Source organism: Scyliorhinus torazame, chromosome 11, assembly GCF_047496885.1.
Source record: "Scyliorhinus torazame isolate Kashiwa2021f chromosome 11, sScyTor2.1, whole genome shotgun sequence".
In the NCBI taxonomy this organism is placed as follows: Eukaryota; Metazoa; Chordata; class Chondrichthyes; order Carcharhiniformes; family Scyliorhinidae; genus Scyliorhinus; species Scyliorhinus torazame.
The window spans coordinates 110945654-110972739 of record NC_092717.1 but is presented as its reverse complement, the minus strand read 5'-3'; the positions used below and the strand labels follow the sequence as shown (position 1 = coordinate 110972739).

At 49.8% G+C, this 27086-nt stretch overlaps 1 protein-coding gene across 2 annotated transcripts in view; it reads left to right on the top strand.

Moving 5' to 3' along the window:
- Window positions 1-27086, top strand: part of prex2 (phosphatidylinositol-3,4,5-trisphosphate-dependent Rac exchange factor 2) — an 825781-nt gene that overhangs the window by 278927 nt on the left and 519768 nt on the right. For both annotated transcript variants that reach the window (XM_072467618.1, XM_072467617.1), the window contains exons 11-12: window positions 11222-11322; window positions 18164-18267. In XM_072467618.1, the coding sequence (XP_072323719.1) occupies window positions 11222-11322; window positions 18164-18267 (205 nt within the window). The remainder of the gene's footprint in view (window positions 1-11221; window positions 11323-18163; window positions 18268-27086) is intronic.

The window sequence follows — 27086 nt, the reverse complement described above, 5'->3', positions numbered from 1 at the left end:
TCCCAGGGTCCGTGGAGGCGGCAGAAGAAGAGAGAAGGCACGGAGGAGGCACAGTGAAGACACAGGAGGAAAAAAGGCACAGAGAAAAATGTCGAGGGTGAGCAAAAAAACGGCCGTAAAAAAACAGCTGGAGGTCCGTCGGGGAGTGGAAAGGTCACCGCGGGGTCACCAGTAAAAATGGAGGCTGGAGCACCAGGGAAGGCCGCACTGCTTACGGCTGAAGAAATAACTAAGGTGATGGCTGCGGAATTTGAAAAGCAGTTGGCGCAGATTGCGAAATGCATGGAGACGGTGAGGAAGGAGATGAGGGAGGTTTTGAGTGTGCTGGTGGAGGAGGCGGTTTCCCAGGTGAGGACGGAGTTGGCGAGCGCAGTGGCGGAGGTGCGAGAGCAAGGGGAGGCGCTGAAGGAAGTGGAGGAGACGTTATTGCAGCACGGTGATCAACTTGCCTCGATGAGGAAAGAGATGCGGAAGGTGATGGATACTAACAAGGATCTGCGAGGAAAAATGGAAGACCTGGAAAACAGATCCAGGCGACAGAATTTGAGGATTGTGGGGCTGCCCGAAGGAGTTGAAGGACCGAAGCCGACTGAGTACTTTGCCGCGATGCTGGCAAAACTATTGGGAGAGGGGGAGGATCCCTCCCGATATGAACTGGATCGGGCTCATCGGTCGTGGAGGCCTATACCAAAGGTGAGTGAGCCGCCAAGGGCAGTGACTCTGTGCTTCCGTAGGTACAGGGTGAAGGAGAAAGTCCTGAGCTGGGCCAAGCAGAAGCGGGTGGTGCAGTGGGCTGGAGCTGGTATACGTGTATACCAGGACTTTACGGTGGAGCTGGCAAGGAGGCGGGCTGCCTTCAACCGGGTGAAAAGGGCACTGTACATTAGCAAGGTGCGGTGCGGCATTGTATATCCAGCGAAGCTGAGGGTGACTTACAAGCTCAGGGACTTTTATTTTGGAACGGCGGAAGCAGCGGAGGAGTTTGCAAAAGCAGAAGGACTGTGGCAGAACTGACAAATTGAGGAATGGCCATGTGCCGATGTAACCTCATGACTATTTTCTTCTTTTTTGTATCACTGCGCACAGGTGTAGAGATTAAAGGAGCCAATGTGATGTATATTTGGACAAGGGAAGGGACGGGACTTTCACTCGAAATGAGAGTTCTTTGGGGTGTAGGTGGATATGCGGGGTTTGTGTGCTAAAAGGGGATCTTTGGGCTTTCCTAGGGCCGGGCAAGTGGGAAAGGGACCCGGGCGGGGGCCTCCAACCTGGCTGGTTTAAGCCGGCCAGTGAATGGGAGTGAGGTGGGGGGGAGGGGCTGCGGCCATCGGAGCCTGGCAGAACAGGGTCCGAGTGGTCTAGCCGGGGTGGAAAGTTGGGGGGAAGGAACCGAGGTTGGGAGGAGTTTTACAAGAGGCAGTGGACAGGAGGAGCTGGAGACCTGCGGTGGGGGGGGGGGGGGGGGGGGGGGGGGGGGGGGAGAGAGAGAGCTGTGTAAGATTAAGGGTGACTACGGGTAATCCCTGATTCCTTTTTGCCATTTGTTTATGTAAACATGCGGGTTGAGGTTTGGGGGTTGATGGGTAGATGGGAGCGGTTATTATGGGGACTGACATATCTTGCTGATTATTGTTTATTGTTGATGGGTGTAAATGTGGGAGAAAAGGAGGAGAATAAAAAAAAATTTTAAAATAAAAAAAAGAATTTGTTACTTGCTTTTATTAATAACAATATTACATAAGAGTGGTGATTTGAAATTTGCATCAGTACAACATTTAAAATGAAGTAAAAACTGAAAATGCTGGATAAACTCAGCAAGTGGGCCCGCCACTGAGGAGAGGGAAACAGAGTTATCATTTCGTGTCTGAATTTATCCAGCATTTTCTGTTTTTCTTTCAAATTTCCAATATCAGTATTTTGCTTTTATTTAAAATAGAGTAGTACCCTCCTGAGTGAGTAAAAATAAATCTGCATCATTCAGTCGTTTTTCTGGTTTTGTTGTAAACTGGAATCAGAAGTCATTATCTCACAACTTGCCCATTTTGGGTAATTGCTCCACAAAAGGTGAGTAACATTTTGCATCTACTACTGATTGGTTCAAGAATGTTTGTGGCAGAACGATTAAAATATTTTGCTGCCTTTTCCCCTTTAGTCTGGGTATTGTGCATTGGAACGAGTGGGAGCTGAGGGGACAGGGTAGACATGGGACTAAACGGTGATTACATTTAAAATGTGAATTAAAAGTAAAAATTTGTCTTTTTAGTGAGTCTGCAACATAAATGCCAATGCCTCCATCTCTTGAAGGGTTGCAGTAGTCCAATGTTACCTCGAGCAAAAGCCTAATGTATATTTTCCCCTGGCAGCTATTTTTTCTAAGCATTACACACCAAGCAAACTTCTTATATGGCTGTATAGTTTTCCCAAGCTTCTCTGAATACATACATCAGATATACTCTCTCAGAATATCCAAAACTGCTTTGTTATGGTATATGCTGTGTACGATTTGAGATCAAGGTGGCAGGTACTTAAGTGGGGGAGGGGGTGAAAAACAAAAATGTAGAGCAAGAGAAAGAAAGATATAAGCATCAAACAGTGAGAAAGTCGGGATAAAGTAGACATAGAATTTACAGTCCAGAAGGAAGCTATTTGGCCCATCGAGTCCGCACCGGAAAGACCAACCCACCTAAGCCCACACCTCCACCCTAACCCCACAACCCAGTAACCCCACCTAACCTTTTTGAACACTATGGGCAATTTAGCATAGCCAATCCACCTAACCTGCACATCTTTGGACTGTGGGAGGAAACCGGAGTACCCGCAGGAAACCCACGCACACACAGGGAGAATGTGCAGACGTATTGACAGTCAGAGAGATCTTGGTGTACAGGTCCACAGGTCACTAAAAGGGGCAACACAGGTGGAGAAGGTAGTCAAGAAGGCATACGGCATGCTTGCCTTCATTGGCCGGGGCACTGAGTATAAAAATTGGCAAGACGTGTTGCAACTGTATAGAACCTTAGTTAGGCCACACTTGGAGTATAGTGCTCAATTCTGGTCGCCACACTACCAGAAGGATATGGAGGCTTTAGAGTGGGTGTAGAAGAGATTTACCAGGATGCTGCCTGGTATAGAGGGCATTAGCTATGAGGAGAGGTTGAATAAACATGGTTTGTTCTCACTGGAACAAAGGAGGTTGAGGGGCGACCTGTTGAAGCCTACAAAATTATGAGGAGCATATAAAGAGTGGATAGTCAGAGGCTTTTTCCCAAGGTATCAGGGTCAATTACTAGGGGGCATAGGTTTAAGGTGCGAGGGGCAAGGTTTAGAGGAGATGTACGAGGCAAGTTTTTTTACGCAGAGGGTAGTGGGTGCCTGGAACTCGTTGCCAGAGGAGGTGGTGGAAGCAGGGACGATAGTGACGTTTAAGGGGCATCTTGACAAAGACATGAATAGGATGGGAATAGAGGGATATGGACCCCGGAAGTGTAGAAGATTTTAGTTTAGACGGGCAGCATGGTCGGCGCAGGCTTGGAGGGCCGAAGGGCCTGTTCCTGTGTTGTACTTTTCTTTGTTCTTTTGTTCCGCACAGACAGTGACCCAAGGTGGGAATCGAACCAGGAACCCTGGAGCTGTGAAGCAACTATGCTAACCATTGTGCTAGCGTGCTGCCCACTATTAAAAATGTAAACAAGTAAATGAATAGAGAGCAGAACACAGAAATATAAAACATCAAGAGAAAATGACAGGAAGTGATTAAAAGGAAATCATAAAAATAGAAGAGAATGAATATGTTAATATGTGAGCTCAAGTTGAAATATAAATGCTACAAAACTTGTGGGAAAATGTCAAAGAAGATTATTGAAACCATGGGCGGGATTCTCCGACCCCCCGCCGGGTCGGAGAATCGCCGGGGGCTGACATGAATCCTGCCCCTGCCGTGTCTCGAAGTCTCTGCCACCAGAGATTCGGTGGGGGCGGGAATCGCGCCGGTCGGCGGGGGCGGGAATTGCACCGCAATTCTCCGGCCTGCGATGGGCTGAAGTCCCGCTGCTGGAATGCCTGTCCCGCCAGCGTGGATTAAACCGCCTTTTGAACGGCAGGCTCCGGGGTTCTGGGAGGGTGGCGTGGGGCGATCTGGCCCCGGGGGGTGCCCCCACGATGGCCTGGCCCGCCGATCCGCGGGCGGGCCTGTGCCGTGGGGGCACTCTTTTTCTTCCGCCTTCACCATGGCCGACCCGCGTCGCCCGGCAAAGACCTTTTGGCCCCGGCACCTTTTGGGGCGGCCCGACGCCGGAGTGGTTCCCGCCACTCCATTACGTCGGACCCCCCCGCCCTGCCAGGTAGGGGAGAATCCCGCCCCATTTCTTTATTTCTTGGGAGTGTGTACACAGGGCAAGATAAATGAACATTAAGAATTATAATGATGACTTCCGGTTGCGGTATGCCTAGGTAGGTCGCACGTTCGGCAGCTCCTGCCGGGAACAGACTTTTGGGCTCTCTAGAGGGGCCCCAACGGCAATTGTTCAACGACTTCCAGTGTGGGAAGGTGACAGCAAGGTCCCCCCGACATTATATGGATTGGACCAGGAGTGGAGCGGTGAAAAAAGTGATCTTGGAGCAGCGAAAAGTGAGAGGGAGTAGAAACAAGATGGCGGCGGGTGGAGACCAAGCAGCATGGGCGCTGTGGTCGCAGGAGCAGCAGGGGTTTCTTAGACACTGCTTTGAGGAGCTGAAAACCGAAATGCTGGCGCCAATGAAGGCGGCGATTGAGAAACTAGTGGAGACCCAGAGGGTCCGGGGGCGGCGATCCGGGAGGTGCGGCAAAAAGCCTCAGAGAACGAGGATGAGATCTTGGGCCTGGCGGTGAAGATGGAGACACACGAGGCGCTGCACATGAGGTGGGCGGAAAGATTTGAGGACCTGGAGAATAGGTCGAGGAGGAAGAATCTTCGGATTCTGGGTCTCCCTGAAGGAGTTGAGGGACCCGATACCGGGGCATATGTGATGCTCAATTCGCTGATGGGTGTGGGAGCCTTCCCGAGCCCCCTGGAGCTAGATGGGGCTCACTGGGTCCTGGCGAGGAGACCCAAGGCCAACGAGCCACCAAGGGCTGTAGTGGTGAGGTTTCACCGCTTTATGGACAGAGAGTGTGTCTTGAGATGGGCCAAGAAAGAACGGAGCAGCAGGTGGGTGAACACGGAGATCCGAATCTACCAGGACTGGAGTGCAGAGGCGGCCAAGAAGAGAGCTGGCTTCAACCGGGCCAAGGCGGTGCTACATCGGAAGGGGGTGAAGTTCGGTATGTTGCAGCCAGCGCGACTGTGGGTCACATTCCAAGATCGGCATCACTATTTTGAAACGCCCGAGGAGGCTTGGAGCTTTATACAGACTGAAAAGTTGGACTCAAATTGAGGGTCTGTGGTTGTGGGGGGGCTGTCTGCTGTATATATGGTTTTAACTACGTGTCGGGAAGTTCGCTTGGATGGGGATGGATGAAGGGATTTGATGGGGAGGCTGTGGTAGAGTGTGGGCGCCGGTGGTGGAGGGAGGGGAGGCCCGGGGATGGGGGAATTGAGATAAGGCCGCAAAAGGAGCTGCGCCAGAGGTGGCGGGGCCGGCTCAGGAAAGCGCGGGCTTTCTCTCGTGCTAGGGAAGGTTGGCGGTGGGGGTCGGAGGAGCGCTGACTGACATGAGGGGGAGAGGGGATTCCCACACTGGGGGGGTCGATGGGAAGTTGGGAGAGGCCGGGGTCAGCAGGAGTCAGCTGACTTACGGGAGTGTCATGGGGGGAGCAAAAGAGCTAGATATGGATCTAGCGGGGGGGGGCGGTGGGGTATAGGGTTGCTGCTGCATTGGCCAATGGGGAACTGGAAATAGGAGAGGTGGTCGGGGCGAGGGTCCGCCGTCTGGGGGACTGGAGGGTGCGGGAGGCGCGGGCACGTGACTGGCCTAGAAAAGGAGATGGCTAGTTGGCAGGGGGGGGCGGTGAGAAGCTCCCCAATCCGGCTGATAACTTGGAATGTGAGGGGTCTGAACGGGCCGATCAACAGGGCCCGACTGTTCGCGCACCTGAAAGGACTGAAGGCAGACGTGGTCATGCTTCAGGAGACACATTTGAAGGTGGCAGACCAGGTCAGGTTGAGAAAGGGATGGGTAGGACAGATATTCCATTCGGGGCTGGATGCGAAGAACAGAGGGGTTGCAATACTGGTGGGGAAGCCGGTGTCGTTTGAGGCCAAGAATATTATAGTGGATAATGGAGGTCGATACGTGATGGTGAGCGGTAGGTTGCAGGGGGTGTGGGTGGTATTGGTAAACGTATATGCCCCGAACTGGAATGATGCCGGATTTATGAAGCGCATGCTGGGTCGGATTCCGGACCTGGAGGCAGGAAGCTTGATAATGGGTGGAGATTTCAACACGGTGCAAGCATTAGATCGCTCCAGATCCAAGATGGGGAAGAGGCCGGCTGCGGCCAAGGTGCTTAGGGGGTTTATGGATCAGATGGGGGGAGTGGATCCATGGAGGTTTGCTAGGCCCCTGGCCAGGGAATTCTCATTATTTTCCCATGTACATAGAGCCTACTCCCGGATAGATTTTTTGTTTTGAGTAGGGCGCTAATCCTGAAAGTGGAAGGAACGGAGTATTCGGCCATAGCCATCTCGGACCACGCCCCGCACTGGGTGGAGCTAGAGTTAGGAGAGGAGAGGGACCAGTGCCCGCTGTGGCATCTTGATGAGGGATTACTGGCGGATGAGGGGGTGTGCGGAAGGGTGCGGGGGTGCATTGAGAGATACTTGGAGGCCAATGACAACGGAAAGGTGCAGGTGGGGGTAGTCTGGGAGGTGTTGAAGGCGGTGGTCAGGGGAGAGTTAATCTCCATTAGGGCCCACAGGGAGAAGAGAGAGGGCAGGGAGAGGGAGAGGCTTGTGGGGGAGATCTTAAGAGTGGACAGGAGATATGCAGAGGCCACCAAGGAGGGGCTACGTAGGGAGCGGCGAAGCCTCCAGACGGAGTTTGACCTGTTGACCACAGGGAAAGCAGAGGCACAGTGGAGGAAAGCACAGGGGGCGACGTACGAGTATGAGGAGAAGGCGAGCCGGATGCTGGCACACCAGCTCCGTAAGAGGGTGGCAGCGAGGGAGATAGGTGGAGTTGAGGATAGCAGGGGAATACGGTGCGGAGTGCGGTGAGAGTAAATGAGGTATTTAAGGACTTCGATGAAGAGCTGTACAGATCTGAGCCCCCAGCGGGGGAAGAGGGGATGCGACGATTTTGGATCAACAGAGGTTCCCGACGGTGGAGGAGCAGGAAGTGCCTGGTTTAGGGGAGCCAATTGGGTTGGAGGAGCTGGTTAAAGGATTGGGGAACATGCAGGCGGGGACGGCCCCGGGGCCAGATGGGTTTGCGGTCGAGTTTTATAGGAAATATGTGGTCCTGCTAGGCCCGTTGTTCGTAAGGTCTTTCAATGAGGCAAGGGAGGGGGGGAACCTGCCCCCGACAATGTCCGGGGCGCTGATCTCGCTGATTCTGAAGCGCGAGAAGGACCCACTGCAATGTGGGTCATATAGACCGATCTCGCTCCTCAATGTGGATGCTAAGTTGCTGGCAAAAGTGCTGGCTACGAGAATTGAGGACTGTGTCCCTGGGGTGATTCATGAGGACCAGACGGGATTTGTAAAGGGCAGGCAGCTAAAGGCTCCTCAACGTGATTATAATGCCATCGGTGGAGGGAGAGGCGGAGGTAGTGGCAGCTATGGATGCGGAGAAGGCCTTCGACCGGGTGGAGTGGGAGTATCTTTGGGAAGTGTTGCGGAGGTTTGGGTTCGGGGAGGGGTTTATTAGGTGGGGCAGGCTCCTATAGAGAGCCCCGGTGGTGAGTGTGGCTACGAATCGGCGGAGGTCGGAGTACTTTCGGCTGTACCGAGGGACGAGGCAGGAGTGCCCCCTGTCCCCCTTGTTTGCATTGGCAATTGAACCTTTGGCCATGGCACTAAGGGAGTCCGGGAAATGGAGGGGGTTGGTCCGAGAGGGAGAGGAACATCGGGTGTCGCTGTATGCGGATGACCTGTTGCTGTACGTGGCAGATCCAGTGGAGGGGATGGTGGAGGTCATGTGGATCCTAAGGGAGTTTGGGGACTTCTTGGGCTATAAGCTTAACGTAGGGAAAAGTGAGCTCTTTGTGGTGCATCCAGGGGACCAGGGAAGGGGGATAGACGACGTACCATTGAAGAGGGCGGAAAGGAAGGTTCGGTAATTAGGGATTCAGGTGGCTGGGAGCTGGGGGGCTGCACAAGCTCAATTTGACGCGGTTGGTGGAACAGATGGAGGAGGATTTCAAAAGATGGGATGTGCTGCCACCCTCGCTAGCGGGCAGGGTACAGTCGGTTAAAATGATGGTCCTCCCGAGGTTTCTTTTTGTGTTCCAGTGCCTTCCCATTATGATTACCAAGGCTTTTTTTAAATGGGTAGGTAGGAGCATCAGGGGATTTGTGTGGGCAAATAAGACCCCGATGGTGACGGCACCGCTGCCGCTCTCGCCGACAAGGTACACCACGAGTCCGGTGGTGGCGGCAACGTTGAAGATCTGGGGGCAGGGGAGACGGCATAGCGGCTGGATGGGAGCCTCGGTTTGGTCCCCGATTCGGGAGAACCATTGGTTTGTCCCGGGAAGGATGGATGGGGGGTTTCGGAGCTGGCATCGGGCAGGGACCAGAAGAATGGGGGACCTGTTTATAGATGGGACGTTTGCGAGTCTAGGGGCGCTGGAGGAGAAATTTGGGTTACCCCCGGGAAATGCCTTCAGGTATAGGCAAGTGAGGGCGTTTGTGGAGGCGGCAGGTGAGGGAATTCCCGTTGCTCCCGGCACAGAGGATTCAGGACAGGGTGATTTTGGGTGTATGGGTTGGAGAGGGCAGGGTCTCGGCGATTGACCAGGAGCTAAAAGAAGAGGAGGCCGCGGTAGAGGAGCTGAAGGGCAATTGGGAGGAGGAGCTTGGGGAGGAGATAGATGAGGGTCTGTGGGCTGAAGCCCTGAGTAGGGTTAATTCTTCCTCCTCTTGCGCCAGGCTCAGCCTAATACAATTCAAGGTTGTTCACAGAGCGCATATGACAGGGGCGAGGATGAGTAGGTTCTTTGGGGTGGAGGACAGGTGTGGGAGGTGCTCGGGGAGTCCGGCAAATCACGTCCACATGTTCTGGTCGTGCCCGGCACTTGGAGGGGTTTTGGAGGGGTCTTGCGAGGACTATGTCCAAGGTGGTGAAAGTCCAGGTCAAGCCGAGTTGAGGGTTGGCATTATTTGGGGTAACGGACGAGCCGGGAGTGCAGGAGGCGAAAGAGGCCGGTATCCTGGCCTTTGCGTCCCTGGTAGCCCGGCGGAGGATCTTGTTATTGTGGAAGGACACGAAGCTCCCCAGTGTGGAAGCCTGGATAAATGACATGGCAGAGTTCATTAAGCTGGAGAGGATAAAGTTTGCCTTACGAGGGTCTGTGCAGGGGTTCTTCAGGCGGTGGCAACCGTTCCTAGACTATCTCGCGGAGCGCTTGGAGGAGGTCAGCAGCAGCAGCAACCTGGGGGGGGGGGGGGGGGGAGGGTGAGAGGGGGGGGGGTGTTCTTTCGGGGGGTATTTGGGCGTGGGGGGGTGGGTTCCCCAAGTGTACTGTTGAATGTTACATGGGGGAGTTAATATATGTGGGAGAACCCAATGTATAAGTAGTTTATTATTTTTGAATGTGGGGTTTGTGTTCTTTCTTCTTTTTGTTATGGGGGGGGGTTGTTATAAAAAATTTGTTGGAAAAATTTGAATAAACATATTTTAAAAAAAACGAATTATAATGATTGCAAAATGTGCAGTCACATAATGCATTGGTTATTTTGGGGAAAAAAGATTAAGGGAGGGCAGATCCAGTTCTTTCAAGTGCTGATGACCATTGGTAGATTGAATGCAAATGGATTATTTAACTTAACCTGTATTCAGAAACTGACATGCAAAATTAACAAACTTCAAGCATGAGTAGATAATTAAAGATATTTCTTCTTGAATAATAGGTGAGTATGTAAAATATACTTTGAAGATGATTATTGTTACATCAATCTCTTTAACATAGAGTAAGACTAACATTTAACAAAGTGATTGAAGCTCATGATATGTAGGATATGTAGATTTCTCTTCACCTGCCAACCTTATTTAATTGCGTTACCAAACCACTTTCTTGCACCTGGCTTCTTTTTACAGACAGGATCTTTGTCATCAGGAAGCAATGTTTTGTTCCTAATGAGTGCCACTGCAGCACCAGAAAAGGAAAACCCTTCTATAACTATTGCGGCATGGTGGCACAGTGTTAGCACTGCTGCCTCACAGTGCAAGGGACCCAGGTTCAAATCTGGCCTTGGGTGACTATCTGTGTGGAGTTTGCACTTTCTCCCCATGTCTGTGTGGGTTTCTTCCGGGTGCTCTGGTTTCTTCCCCACAATCCAATCATGTACAGGTTAGTTGGATTGACCCTACTAAATTGCCCCTTAGTGTCCAAAGGGTTAGGTGGGATTACTGGGTTACGGGGATAGGGTGGGGGCCTGACCCTGGGTAGGGTGCTCTTTCAGAGGGTCGGTGCAAGCTCGATGGACCAAATGGCCACCTTTTGCTCTGTAAGAATCTGATGATTCTATGATTGTCAAGAGAAACAACAACTTAACAATCTTATAGTTGACCTTTGTTTTGGACCTTGGAGCTGGCCCATCTGCCGCTATCCTGTGGACCAACACTTTTGCCCTGGATGTCCTTGAGTTTGAAGACATGGAAAACATGCTCCCCAAGTTTCTGTCACGGAGGACATGGCGTGGCTGACAGTGTATTCCATGTTGGTATGAGATTGGAAAAATTAGGTCAGTGTGGAGATTTGTGAGTAGTGTGTGATTTTCTACCCATTGTGGTAGCGTAGTAGAGAAAAATCTAGACTTCTATCTCGCCAAATTCAACAAAGCTTTAATGTCCTCATCAATCCCAGTGTAACAATGCACATTACATAATTGACAAAGATATTTAATGAGTGCAATAGCAATTCCCAATTAACCATGGTTGCAGAGAATTTGGAGTTAACAAAATTCTGACAGGATAAAATGTAGCATGAGGCAGAGTGCTGATTGACTATTCAGGAGTGATCATTTTAAGAAGAACAAAGGTTTAAATCCTGTTTCTGTATCTTATTGCTTTGACATTTCAGTGAGTTTGTCACCTGGTTGTTGGAAATTAAAGAGATCAGCAAACCTGAGGAAGGAGTTCACTTGGGCCAGGCATTGCTAGAGAATGGAATCATCCACCATGGTGAGTGATTGTGGGGTTAATATGTATTTATGGAGGGAGATGCAATCTTTGAAATAAATAAGATGTACTATTGTCTGTGAAGTTCCACTGTTTGCTATAATCTCAGTTTTTCTGAAGGAATTCTTTCACCAACTGGAGTGATGAGAATAAATAAGCAGATTTTCAAATTCCCACGTTTAGGGGTTCATTTAGTTTCAATAGCGTGCTCATCTAGGTCTGCCAATAAATTGGTAATTTAGAAACCAGTTGGTTATTCTCTCTCGCATGGTAATGATATCTGATTTGGGATATCCAGATGTTTCTCCTTCCTTTAAGGGTTGGGATTTTCCTTCAACTTGCTACCAGTTTCAGAATGGTTGTAGGGTACTAAGCTGAATGGGACAGCAATTAGGACAACACCTGAAATCCATTCCTAAAATTTTTGAGCACATGAAACTACATTTCAAAAGTGTTTAATTGACTATAAATTGTTTACGTCATCCTGAGATTGTGGAAGGCGCTATATAAATGCAAGCCCTTTTTTTAAGCTGCAGGGAGTCTGAATCTCTGGCTGTGGTGTTTTGTAGGGCTTCATCAGATTTATTCACGCACTCCTAAAATCAGATTGTAAAATGTCTATCATCTCCATAAAGGGGACATGAATCTCATTGGGAGGATAATCCTAATGCAGTTTTCGTCTGGTGATTTTGAGGTTATGAATGTTGCCACTGTCATCATATTCATATTAACATATCATGGTGCAATCACACACACACACTGATGGACAGGTAGTTGGACCAACCAACACACACACAACATCACAGCCAATCACCAGTGAGAGCACACGCACTATAAAACAGGGAACACCACAGTTCCCGCTCATTCTACCAGGAGATAGCTCAGAGCACAGAGCTCACAGCGTGCCACTCAGACATACAGCATGTGCTGAGTGTCTCACTAAGATAGTGCTAGGGCTGGGTCCACAGATTAGCTGGTGAAGTACGAATCACAGCCAGAAGTTAATAGTTATTATTGTACAGAATAATAAAATAGAGTTGTACCATCTACAACCGTGTTGGTTCGTTTGTGTATCGGAACACCCAACATGACATGATACTAGGTCTGGAAACTCGCCAGCGACTGAGAGACCTACCTGCACCTCTTCAGAGATCCGCCATCCTGCGCCATGGACACCATCAGCCCGCCGCAGCCGCTCCAAATCGATGGAAATCTTGGCGTCAACTGGATGCTATTTAAACAGCGCTTCCAGCTCTTCCTAGAAGCCACAGACAGGGAGAATGCATCAGACACCAGGAAGATCGCCCTCCTCCTCTCCACGGCGGGGCAACATGCCACCCACATCTACAACTCCCTGGCATTCGCGGAAGGCGAGGACAAGACGAAGTACAAGACGGTCCTTCACAAATTTGAGGAACACTTCAGCGTGGAAGTTAATGAGAGCTTCGAGAGGTGCCTCTTTCAGCAGCGCCTGCAGGGTAAGGATGAGCCTTTTCAATCTTATCTGACACACCTCCGTATCCTCGCGCAGTCCTGCGGCTATGAGGCCACCTCCGACTCCATGATTCGGGATCAGATAGTTTTTGGGGTCACCTCGGACACCCTACGCCAGCAGCTCCTCAAAATAAAGCACCTCACCCTAGCCACCGCCATTGAAACCTGCATCCTCCACGAAAACGCGACCAGCCGGTACTCCCAATTCCAGGCGGCCGAATCGGCACGGCAGGGGTCCTATGAGGCCGAGCAGGTCCAGTCGATCGAGTTCTTCCCGGCCCACGGCCTTTCGCGCGCTTTCCGTGGCCTCCCGCGCTTGTACGCGGCAAAAGAGGGGACGTCGACGCAGAGGGACGCGATGCGCAGGCGCGCTCTACGCAGAACCGCACTGTGCATGCGCGGTGGCGCAACGAACGCCATGACGTCATGACGTGCGGCAACTGTAGATCCGCACACTTAATGCAGCAATGTCCAGCCAAAACTCGACAATGCCTCCGCTGTGGCAGGATGGGCCACTACGCTGCCTGCTGTCGAGCAGCTCAACCTGCCAACTCTCCGCAATTCCGCCAGCCTCGCAGGGACGTGCGGGCCATTCAGCCCACATACACCGAGTCATACCCTGACGACATGCAGACCAGTGACGCCGACGACCGGGAACCCTTCCGCGTTGCGGTAATAGACAGGATCCGGATGTCACCAAGTAGGACCCACCAGCCGATGCCAGTGCACAGCATTAATCCGGGCAATGAATGGTGTGCCACCCTAATGGTCAACTGATCACCAATCACATTCCGTTTAGACACTGGTGCCTCCGTCAATCTCATTGCATGGTCAGCCTTCCACACCTTGAAGGTCAAACCACCGATTCGGCCATTCCACTGTCAGCTGGTTGATTACAACGGGAACGTCATCCCGGCCATGGGGTCCTGCCAGCTCGAGGCTGCACACAATTCATACACAGCCACACTGTCTTTTGAGATAGTTGGATCCTCGAAGGACTCTCTGTTAGGCGCACAGGCGTGCAAGATCCTCCACCTCGTTCAGCGGGTACACACTCTGTCTCCAGAAGGCACGTCCGATTTCCCGGATGCAGACTTTAGGGCGCAGCTCCACTCGCTCTTCGCCCACAACCTGCCCTACACTTACAGAATACGGCTCAAACCGGACACCACCCCGGTCATTCATGCACCTCGTAGAGTCCCAGCACCACTCAAAGACCGCCTCAAGCAGCAGTTGCAGGATCTCCAGGACCAAGGAGTGCTATCCCGGGTCACGGAGCCAACGCCATGGGTCAGCTCCATGGTGTGCGTAAAAAAGCCCTCTGGCGAGCTCCGGATCTGCATCGACCCGAAAGACCTAAACAATAACATCATAAGGGAACACTACCCCATACCCAAACGGGAAGAAATCACGTGTGAAATGGCCCGGGCTAAAATTTTCACCAAGCTTGATGCCACAAGTGTTTTTGGCAGATTCAACTGGATCAGTCCAGCAGGAAGCTGTGCAGCTTCAACACTCCCTTTGGCAGGTACTGCTACAATAGGATGCCGTTTGGCATCATCTCGGCATCCAAAGTGTTTCATCGCATCATGGAACAGATGATGGAGGACATTGAAGGGGTACGCGTCTATGTTGACGACGTCATCATCTGGTCCACCACACCACAGGAGCACATCAGTCGTCTCCAGCGTGTCTTTGCTCGGATACGAGATCACGGCCTGCGCCTCAACCGAGCCAAGTGTTCTTTTGGCCAAACTGAGCTAATTTATTCCCAACCTGGCCTCGCACACAATGGCTCTTCGCCACCTGGTCAAGAAGACAACGGAATTCCAGTGGCTGCCGCACACCAGAGTGAATGGGAGGAGCTCAAGGTCAAGCTCCCCACCGCCCCGGTACTGGCGTTCTTCGACGCTACTCGGGACACAAAAATCTCGACTGATGCCAGCCAGTCCGGCATTGGGGCGGTACTCCTGCAACGGGACGACACTGCATCATGGGCCCCGGTCGCCTATGCCTCGCGGGCCATGACCCCCACAGAACAGCGCTATGCGCAGATTGAAAAGGAGTGCCTGGGTTTGTTAACCGGAATCAACAAATTCCACAACTATATGTATGGTCTTCCGCAGTTCACTGTGGAGACCGACCATCGCCCCCTGCTCGGCATCATTCAGGTCTACACCCCGGGAAAGGACCTCATCATCGCGGATGCCCTGTCCAGAGCAATGAACACACCGCCTGAATCGGAGGGGTTCGTTTGTCAGGTCGACGCACAAGTAGCCTTCACATCGGCCAATCTGCTGGCTACTGTTGCACGTCCGGCCCACATTCGCCGTGAGACTGCGGCTGACCCCCTTCTACAACGTGTGATGCGCCACATGACGGAAGGGTTGCTCAAGGGGCAGTGCCCACAATTCTACAATGTCCGGGACGACTTGGCCGTCATTGATGGTGTCCTCCTAAAGTTGGACCGGATTGTGATCCCACACAGCATGCACCGGCTTGTCCTCGAACAACTGCACGAAGGCCATCTCGGAGTTGAGAAGTGCAGACGGAGGGCCCGAGAAACTGTGTACTGGCCGGGCATCAGCAACGACATCGCCAACATGGTGCTCAACTGCCCCACCTGCCAAAGGTTTCAGCCGGCGCAACCCCCTGCGACACTTCAGCCCCATGAGTTAGTAACGTCCCCCTGGGAAAAGGTGGGTGTGGACCTTTCTCATGCGCTCGGCAGGGACTACATCATTATAATTGACTATTTTTCCAATTATCCGGAGGTCATACGCCTGCACGACTTGACATCATCAGCTGTCATCAGAGCATGCAAAGAAACCTTTGCTTGCCATGGCATTCCGCTCACTGTCATATCTGACAAAGGGTCCTGTGTTTCGAGCCAAGAATGGTCGTCTTTTGCTGCTTCATACGGCTTCACACACGTGACGTCCAGCCCTTTGCATCCCCAGTCGAATGGCAAGGCGGAAAAGGGCGTCCATATCGTGCAGCGGCTCCTCTGCAAGGCTGCTGATGCCGGATCTGACTTCTGTTTAGCCCTGCTGCCCTATCGCTCGGCCCCACTGTCCACAGGCCTCTCGCCAGCCCAGCTGTTGATGGGTCGCACACTCAGGACCACTGTGCCGTCCATTCATGTTCCTAAACCCGACCATGCTCCAGTACTGCAAAGGATGCAACAGCAGCGTGCTCAGCAGAAGGTGGCACATGACGCTCGGGCAACTGATCTTCCTGCCCTGGCGCCTGGAGACAACGTCCGCATACACCTACCGGAGGGTGGCTGGTCGGCAACCGCCGAGGTTCTCCGCCACGTGGCTCCCCGCTCGTTCCTGGTTCGCATGCCTGATAGCTCCATTCGCCGGCGGACTCAACGGGCTCTTCGGCTGCTTCCGCGCTCGCTATGTGATCATGCGCCGGTGCCACACCTTCCTGTTGTCCCTGATGTCGACTTCGTGGAGCTTCCTGCCACTCTGCCTATTCCTCTGTCGCCCGTGACCAGGCCCATTCCTCAGCCGGTGGATCGTGACCCACCCTTGAGGCGGTCAACCCGAATTCGTTGCCCACCTAATAGACTGGACTTATGAGCCTGTTTGCACATTGGACTCACTGATTTGTTGTGCAATAATATTAACGTGTTTCTTTCTTGTCGTTCCAGGAGTTCTATTTCGATATTTGATGATTGCACTTGTTTTGTTTGTGGTACAACCTCGTTACTCTGTTGCACCTGACACCTTCCTATGTATATAATTTAGCCTCATGTACATGATGTAAATATTGCACACACATACCAGATGCACTCAGTACACACCAATATTTATTACCATGTAGGCACATATCCTTGTGAAAAGGGGGGATGTCATGATATCCATATTAACATATCATGGTGCAATCACACACACACACTGATGGACAGGTAGATGGACCACCCAACACACACACAACATCACAGCCAATCACCAGTGAGAGCACACGCACTATAAAACAGGGAACACCACAGTTCCCGCTCATTCTAACAGGAGATAGCTCAGATCACAGAGCTCACAGCGTGTCACTCAGCCATACACCATGTGCTGAGTGCCTCACGAAGATAGTGCTAGGGCTGGGTCCACATGTTAGCTGGTGAAGTACGAACCACAGCCAGAAGTTAATAGTTATTATTGTACTGAATAATAAAACAGAGTTGTACCATCTACAACCGTGTTGGTTCGTTTGTGTATCGGAACACCCAACACGACAGCCACCTCATTTTACTCTTCCAGAAAATAGGTGGAAATTGTGAGGAAAACCATCCCATGATTAGATGATCTCTTCAATTTTTGCATATTTTAAGTTTGTGTTGGCCTTCCAACATATTTACTCAACTTGCCTGTGGCCTTTGCAACATTTGTTCAATTGTTTTCACTACAACCTTAGTGGGACTATTGGCAACATCTTGTTTCTTCTTTGGTGCTTCCACTAGTATCTGACCTTGTCTTTCTGCCTTTCCAGTCTTGATGTTATTTGTTGCCGTTTTATATTTCAGTACCTCAAATTCTAGTTCTTCTTGCAACTTCCAATCTTCACTGGTTATCTTTTCTGGTATTTCTTCAGTTTCCTGTAATCATTCGCAACATAACCTTCTGTAAATTTCAATGGTAAATATTACAGAGCAGATTCAAAGAATCTCACAGATTTATACAGGTTTTTTGGCAATATTGAAAAAAGTGTTTGGATTTCCCTTTAGCTTGAATTCACTGTATCAGAGTCACTTTGCTGAGAATGTACAAACACTCTCTCATAGCAAAGGCAAATGTGTGCACTTTAATTTGTTATTGCCAGTGGGCTCCAGGTGTACTTTAAATATATATTTTCTCTAATTGTGTACAAATTCTCAATTTAGCAGCAGCTCGATGTACAGTAATTAAAGGTTGAATGAAATTATGAATAAATTTATGAAGTGACAGAGCACACAGATGATCGCAGTATGATGACATTTATCAGAGTTTAAGTGTCTGTGTTCATTTAAGTCTGTGAACTAGCCACAATGCTCATTTAGAGAGTCTATGTAGACACAGAGTGGCCTCCTCCTGTTCTGTAACAATTTGGCAACGCTATGAAATCCTACCTACACTTTGTCCAAATGTAATTGGCATTTACAAATTATTAATATTAAGATGTATATTCAGAATTATGATGGTAGAAATATTATACCAGATTAATCTCAGAAAGCGACATTCATTGTGAATCGCTTTACTATTGGTAAATTGTTTAAACTTGTCAAGATTGTTTAATAATGCTTCAGCTGCGCATTGCTTTGAATATGTTTGTGGCTTCTCCTTTTTGACTAATATACTTTGGTATTCAGTAACAGACAAACACCAGTTTAAACCTGATCATATGCTGTACAGATTTCGATATGACGATGGGACATACCATCCAAGAAGTCAAATTCAAGATGTTATTTCTAAGGTACTGATTTCATAAGGAACCTACTGAGATTGCATATTTATATTTCACACAGGTCAAAAGATGGAGTAAAATATAGAATTCATATCTGGTATTTTGTTTTCTTGAAAGTGAATATTATTTTGGGGAAATGATGCCAATAAAGACTGCTGCACTCGTATTGTACAATTCTTAATATAATGAAAAGATATTGCTCACATTTTCTTTAATTTGCTGGATACCCATTAAGATGCAATTTTTATTACATTTTTGTTAGGTTAAAAGCTGTCTTCCCTTTTGCGTAAATGCAACTCAATAATTATTAGAAAATTTTGAAAAAATTGCTAATTAGTTTGTTGATTTTAGATAATATTTCTTTTGAAATATGCACAATATTGCAGTTTATTCCACCTCAAACATGGTTTAATATTAGACTTTTTAAAGCATAAAGTAATTATCCTCCAGCATCTGCCGGCAGCGTGATTCAGTTTGAAGCAAATTAATAAACTTTAACAGAATGTTTGCTATTTTTAACGACATCTTAAATGTTTTCATGCAAGTTTATTTGTTTCCATTTTTAGCAAAGTTGTATATACATTTTGAAAGAAAGTATTTAAACATGTTTGCAACATTGCTACTTATAATGACACAACTATTTTTATGCGGTTGTAATATAAATACCTTGGCAATCTAAAACAAAACTCGTAGAATCACACAGCTTTAATCAGCAGAATTATATATTCTCGAAAGTGGTAAAACTTTCCTGAGATCACTTCAACCTCTGGTTGAATTTGTAATTAAAATCAACAGAAATCATTCTGCATCTTTTGTCTAAAAGTCACTGAAATATACATTAATATATTGTACATAACCTCTTAAGTTTCCATGGCCAGACATCGATGCTCCCCCCTCCCCCCATCCCATCAGTAGGTTCTGAGGCCAGGAGAAACGTGAAATGGCATGAATGGAATTCTCGACCTGCCTACCTTGCTATCTCAGTGATTATATGCTGGAACATGCAAGGCCTCAGATGGGAAGCCAACCTTTGCCCCAGTTGAGGCCCTTGAGTGGCCAATTAATGGCCACTTAAAGGATATTTCCCACCCAGTCTTAGTATTTAGGCTGATCGTTGACAGTTCAGAGGGGCAACCAGGAAATGAACAAAGTTTTTTTGGGTGGAAGGAGGAAAGGTGGGGAGGGGGTGTCACTATCAGAAGCCCCCTTCTGATTGGAAGCACCTTACCTTAAGGACTGATGACTTATGGACTTCTCACCCAGAGACCCTGATTGCCCCCACCCCTCTCAGGCCTTCCCTCGACATCTGACACTTAAGTTGGCCTTTGATTCCCAATACTTAGGCTCTGGCAGCTTCATGCAGTACCGCTTCCAGCCACTGCAGTATTGTTACTGGAGGGATTGGAGAGCTGCCGCCAATTTTATTAGTTGGCAGCTCTCCCGAGAGGGACTTCCTCCTGACTGAGAGCTGGAGGTCCTGCCTTCTGCCAATCAACACTCCGAGCGTCGAATGGCAGAGCGCCTCCCAGAGTTGGCGGGTATGTGTTCCCTGCCAACTCTTCAGATGCTAGGGGCTGTGCCCTCGCCATCCTAAAATTTCAGGTCCATGTTATTCAGATGAACGCCCAAGAATTTTGCACTTCTTGGAATCATATTTTTATGAAGACACGGGGTCCCACATCAAGTTGTAACCAAAGAAACAAAGGTTTATTTAAAAGGTTTAAGGTACACTACTCCCGGTGGTACCCAAAAGGGTGTGAGCCAGCTGGTCCCGAACTGGCCTACAATGTTAATTAACTTTCCTCCGCCCCCTTAGCGGGGAAGCCTGTCTTCCGCAGGGGCCACTGGGAATACAATCATTCTCACCCCGTAAGTCCCGTACGGGTACAAGTTATGACATCCTCCCCTCCCCCAAAGTCCGAAGGATCCTCTGAAGGCTGTGGGAACATCCTGCACCCGAGGTGTTGGGTCAGATGGCGTGTACCGCGTTGGGTAATGTTGTTTCCTACAGGAGCGCGTGGCGGGAGGTCAGCTGGAGGTAACTGCGCAACAGAGTCCACATCAGAGGCTGCAGAAGGCAGTATTTCCTTTTCGGAATCCAAAGAGGCGAAATCCTGCATGTCTGCATCGAGACATCTGTGGAGTGTCACAGTGGGCCAGCCCAACAGCGGGACTGGACAATTCGGAACAGGGTGCACATCAGGAACTTGATGAAGGAGTGGTCTCCGCAACTGAAGATGATCCAGATGGCACCTCATCAACTGGCTGCCGACCTGAACCTAGTAGGAAACCGGACCCATCTGGCAGGAAACAGTTCCTGAGAGCCAGCGAGCGCCAGCGAATTTGCGGAGGAACACCACATCTCCCGGAGCGAATTGCCGCGGCGGATGACGTTAAACAGGGCAGCGTCCTTGTAGCTCTTGGTTATGGCACACCTTCAACCCGATATCGGGAAGCAGCAAGCCCAGGCGGGTATGGAGTTGCCGGCACATGAGCGTCTCAGCCGGGGAAACTCCAGTCGCTGTGTGGGGCGTGGTCCGATAAGTGAACCAGAACCGAGCCATCTGTGTATCCATGGAATCTAAAGTCTGTTTCTGGAGCCCTTGTTTAAACATCTGTACGGCCCCTCAGCAAACCCGTTAGATGCCGGGTGGTAAGGGGCCATTCACACCTGCCGAATCCTGTTGGCCTTCAGTAACGTCAAGAACTCCTCACTGGTGAAAGATGCCCTATTATCTGTGACAAGGACCTCGGGGATGCTATGTATCGAAAAAGAGATATGCTGAGGGTCACTTGAGAGGTGATTGCAACCGTTCTGTGGAACTCCAACCATTTGGAATGTGTGTCTACCAAAGGAAGAAACATAAAAACAGAACGGACCAGCAAAGTCGGCGTGAACCCAGCTTAGGGGAGGCCCAACCACTAAATGGGATGAAGGGACACAGCTGAAAGGGACTTTTGGTGCTCCTGGCAAACACTCTGAGGCACCATCTCGATGTCCGTATCCATTCCTGGCCGCCAGACATAGCTCCGTGTGAACGTTTTCATCTTCGACACCCTTCACGTCCTTCAAGACAAGCTCTTGAGCCTTCGCAGGGACCATAACCTGTGTGCCCCACAATAGAATGCTGTCTTCCACACTCAGTTCGGACATCCTGGAGGAGAAGGCTCGCAGCTTTCCTGGTAGCTGTTGATGCTGGCCACCAAACAATGCTAGACGCTGCACCTTTGCGAATATGGGGTCCATCTGAGTCCAGTGGCAGATACACAATGCGGTGGCTGGCAGTGAGTTCATGAAATTCAAAGTGGTGATGACTTTGTCTGCCGGAGGGGTGGGTGGAGGCTGTGGCCTCGGCCGGTAGTGGCAACGGGCTTAGTGCATCAGTGTGCGCAATGTGGGTCTCTGGCTGATGCTCGAAGAAGTACTCATAAGCGGCCAGCAACAGGACCCAGTGCTGGAGCCGTGCCGACGTAATAGGCAGGATTGACTTGTCCTCTAGAAAAGACCAAGTCAGGTCTTATGGCCCATCACGATGTAGAAATGGCAGTTGTAAATGTACTGGTGGAACATTTTTCACACCGAATACCATCTCCAGACCCTCCTTCTCAATCTGCACGTATTTTCGCTCGGCTGCGGTCAGCGTTTGGGATGCAAAAGCGTTTGGCTGCTCCCAACCATCCGGCATCCAATGGGCCAGAATGACCCCAATCGCATAAGGCAACTTGGCACATGTGACAATCAATGGCTTGCCCAAATCGTGGTGTGTCAACACACCTGAGAATGACAACCATCTCTTGATATGCAGAAAAGCCGCCTCCTGGGCTGTACCCCATAGCTAGGTATGATGCTCCTTTAGGAGCAGATGCAAAGGAGCCAATATGGCCACAGGATTCGGGACAAATTTTCTGTAATAATTGATCAATCCCAGAAATGAGCGGAGTTGCGTCGCATCCTTCGGGGTGTGGGCCAACTTGATGGCGTGCACCTTCTCGCCATTGGGTGTCATGGTCCTCCCAGTAACCCAAGTAGATCACCTCTCTTGCGTGGAACACACATTTCGCCCAATGCAGGGGGACGGCAAACTCTGAGAAGCATCAGAACACCGTCTCCAGATTATCTAAGGGCTCCTGGTCGGTAGCCTCCTTGACCAGCACATCGTTCAAATACACCACGACGCATGGCAACCCTCACAGGATATTGTCCATGATGCGTTGAAATATCGCACATACCGACGAGGCTTCGAAAAGCAGCCGGGTGTTGTCGTAGAGGCCTCGGTATCTTTCGTAATATATTGATGAGAGAACCTGGTGAGTTCAAGTTGCAGATACACATTACTCACATCAAGCTTCATAAACGAGAACCCAGTGGCCAGTTTATCATAAAGTTCCACGATGTGAGTAATGGAGTTGCAGTCGTGTCTCGAAGTTTTATTGACCGTCAGCTTGGCTTCCACCTTCACCGAGGTATAGGGAACCGGATACATCCGGAAGTAGCATGGCTGAGCGTCTGGGTGAACTTGTATTTTGTTCACAGCTTTTATGATCCCCAATTTGTCTGGAAAACCTCCAGGTACTTGCTGAGCACCTTGCACAGTCCACCGGACCCTACCTGTAGAATGTGCTGCCAGTCCAAGCAAATGGCACAGCCATTCGGGCCCCCCCTTGAACAACGATAAGGAGGAGGTGAGCAGACTGATGGCCGTAAACAACAGGGATCAATGTTATCCCAACTATATGCAGTTTCTCTCTGGTGTACGTGGTCAGAGGTGCTCTGAGCCACTACGGAAACCGCTGCCCCTTTGTCCAATTCCATGCTCAATACATGCCCATTCATCATACCAGGACCCGAATCGCTGTCACACAGGGCACCGTCATTCAATGCAACTGCATCATGGCCTCCTCTTCTGGTTCATCAAGGTGAAAATTCCAGGCCTGAAGCTGTCGTCTACCTCTGCAAGGGCGCCTGGACCATTGAGACCCCTGTTGCCTGTGGTGGCACCTGGGCCAGCGGCTGCACCAGTTCGTATGGAGGTGAATTACCCTCAGCAGACTCTCAGGCCAGCTCCCACTGCAACAGCTGGACCTGCGACCACAAGCCGGGGTCTTGCCATCTGTCAGACCAGGTTGTGTTGGGGAGGGGGGGGGGGGCTCCAAAGGAGGGACTGCGCCACAGGGCATTCACCTCCATGCCCTGTATTTCCTGAACCCCTCGTCCCGAACTCTCACGGGATAAGGATATCTGTAGTGCCTATTGGGGGTTCAGGGAAGGTTCAGCCTAGAGCTTTTCTGTGTTTCCGCGTTGTTGATGCCGCAAGCCAGGGGATTGTGCAACATCGCAGGCAACACAGTCCCATATTCATAGAACTCATGATTTTCCGAAGTCAGGACATAAACCTGGTGACCAACTCACCCGTGGCTCTCTCTGCTGTATTGAAGCGATACCATTGGACTATAACAGACGGCGTTGGATTGAAGTGCCGACCGACAAGAGCTATGAGCTGGTCAGAGGTGTGGGTGTCAGATGCTGCTGGGTACGTAAGGCTCCGAATGACTCCAAATGTATGGGCACCACAAGTGGTCATCAGGATCACCGTCTGGCACTTACCTTCCGTGATGTTATTCGCACAAAAGAAATAGCGCATCTGCTCCGCAACTTGAGTCCAATCCTCAACATCAGCACCAAACACGTCCAGCCGCCCGAACAGAGGCATGTCAAAAATGCAAGGCTCCTCCAACTAGGATAGGTGGATGCAGGGAGGTGGTGGAATCGGCAGGGCTGCAGGTTGACAGCAGACTAATTTTACTCCTCATTGTCAGTTTTATGAGACACGGGGAGTCCACACCGTGTTAGAACAAAAGAAACAAAGGTTTATTTATAAGGTTTACGGTATCCTGCTCCTGGTGGTACCCAACTGGGTCTGAGCTGGCCGGTCCCGAACTGGCTGACCGTATGTACAATGTTAATTGAATTTCCCCCACCCCCTGAGCGGGGAAGCCCGTGTCCCACAAGGGACACACTGAATACAATCTTTCCCATCCCCAAAGTCCCATGCGGGTGCAGGTTATGACACATGCCTCCCAAGAGTATACTATTGTGAACATTTTGGATGCTCACACGCTCTCCCAGAGAGGTATTCCAGAATAGATTTGATCATTCTGCTTATATTATTTATAGACATCTTCATTATAAGTTTGTTATTGACTTTACCTTTTGATTTTTTTGTACTTGTGAATCTAATTTATGGAAGTAGATGCCATAAATTCAGAAGGAATGATTTTCAAACAGAATGAATAAGGACATTTCAAACATTAGAAATTGGAGCAAGAATAGACCAATCTGCCCCTCAAGCTTGCTTCACCATTTAATACGATCATGGCTCATCTGATGTAACCTTAACTCCACTTCCCTGCCTGTTCCCCATACATCTTGACTCCCTTGTCAATCAAAAATCTGTCCAGCTCAACCTTGAATGACAGCCTCCCTCCACTGAGGGAGGGAATTCCGAAAACTAATGACGCTTTGAGATAAGAAATTTCTTCTCATGAAATGGGAGATTCCTTTTTTTTGAAACTATGCCCCCTAATTCTAGATAGCCCAAGGAGAGGAAAAAGCCTCTCAGCATCTACCATCTCAAGCCCCCTCAGAATCTTGGGCGGGATTCTCCGGTCGGCAATGCTGATATCGCGTTTGGTGATATGCCGAAGAATCCCCGTTCGCGCCGAAATAGAGGATTGCGCCACTTTTGCATTGCTCACCCCCCTCAAAAACAATGCGCATGCCGGCAGTACGGCCTCAGGACGTCAGCTGAGACCCTCCCCTGATGCTCCGCCTCCGATGGGCCGTGTTCCTGGCGGCGTGGGAACTTGGCATGGTGGCTGCGGACTGAGTCAAGCGCCTCCACAGTCGGGGGGAAGGGAAGCCGTTCTGCGGGCAGGGGGGCTTTGGCGGGGGCTTTGGGCACTGATGGGCTGTGTTCCAGGGGTGGCATGGCTGATTACAGGGGGGCAGTTTTTGGCAGTGTCTGTTGTTGGCCAGCACCATGTTAAATGGCGCGGCCGCTGCAGGCCGCCGCCGTGCACCTGCACGACCACGGACCCGGCAATTCTCCGGCCGTATCCACAGGTAACGCTGGGGGCTCTACGCTGTGTGCCTGGTAGCCCCCCATCAAATGGAGGATCGGTGCAGCTTTTGCGCCGTTTTTTGGGGCATAAAACACCACTGTTCCCACGCCTGCGTCATCACTTAGTCTTCAAATCAGAGAATCCAACCCCTTGTTTATTTCAATAAGGTCGCCTCCTACTCTTCAAAACTCCATCCAATGAGTGGAGGGCAAACCTGGTTAAGCTTTCCTCATAGTTCAAACACTTTTATCCCTGGAATAAGCCCAATGAATCTTCTCTGAACTGCCTCCAATGCAATTGTGTCTCTCCTTTAGCATGATGACCATAAACTGCACATGGTATTCTAAATGTGGTCTCAATAATGCCTTGTAGCATTCTAGCAAAATTTCCCTCCTTTTATACTCCATCAACCTTGCAGTAAAGGCTAACATTCTGTTGTCCTACTTAATCATTTGCTGTACCCGCATGCTTATTTTTTGTGATTCATGTTTAGATGCCTTTGCACTGCACCATTCTGCACTCTCTATTTAAATAATTCTTTGCTTTTGTATTCTTCCTGTCAACATGGGCAACTTCACATTTACCTATATTATGCTCCATCTGTCAGATTTTTGCCCACCCACTTAACCTATCTGTATCCCTTTGCAGATTCTTTGTATCCTCCTCACAACCTGCTTCCTTTCCTGGCCAGGCCTGGTCTACATGTGATTCCAGAGCCACAGTAATGTGGTTGACTCTTAAATGCCCTCTGAAAACACTTGGCAAGCCACTCAATTCAAGAGCAAACCAGGATGGGCAATAAATGATGGTGCAACTAGCAATGCCACATGCCATGAATGAATAAAAACAAAATAAATACTACCTTATGAATAAAGAATTTAGGAACAGGATTAGGCCACTCAGTCTCTCAAGCCTGCTCCATCATTTAATTAGATCATTGCTGATATGATTGTAACCTCAACCTCCATTCCTGCCTACGCCCTATAACCTTTCATCCCGTTGTTAATGAAAGATCTCTCTAGCTCCGCCTTAAAATATTCAAGGACTCCACTTCCCCTGTCTTTTGAGGAAACAAATTGTCCCCTTCACTGACTGATTTGAATGAGCGACCCCTTCTTTTTAAACTGTAACCCCTAGTTCTAGATTCTCCCACAAGAGGAAAGATCCGCGAAACAAGCATCCGGTCAAGACTCCTCAGGATCTTAAATGTTTCGATCAAGTCACCCACTACTCTTCTATACATCCAGTGAATACATACAAGCCGAGCCTGTCTAATCTTTCCTTATAAAGCCAATCCACCCATTCCCAGTATTAATGTAGTAAACCTTCTCTCAACTGCTTCTGAAGCATTTTTCTTTAAATAAAGTGACCAACAGGGTGGCACAGTGGCGCAGTGGTTAGCACTATTGCCTCACTGCACCAAGGACCCAGGTTCGATCCCTGCCTCGGGTAACTGTCTGTGTGCAGTTTGCACATTCTCTCCATGATTGTGTGGGTCTCACCCCCAAAGATATGCAGGGTAGGTGGATTGCCACATTAATTTGCCCCTTAATTGGAAAACAAATAGGTGTCCAATACTGTACACAGTACTCCAGGTTTGCTCTCACCAGTGCCCCGTACAACCTCTCTACCGTTGCAATCTATTTCCCAAACAATACACAATAGCATCCTATTCGCTTTCCTAATTACTTGCTTTACCTGGCTTT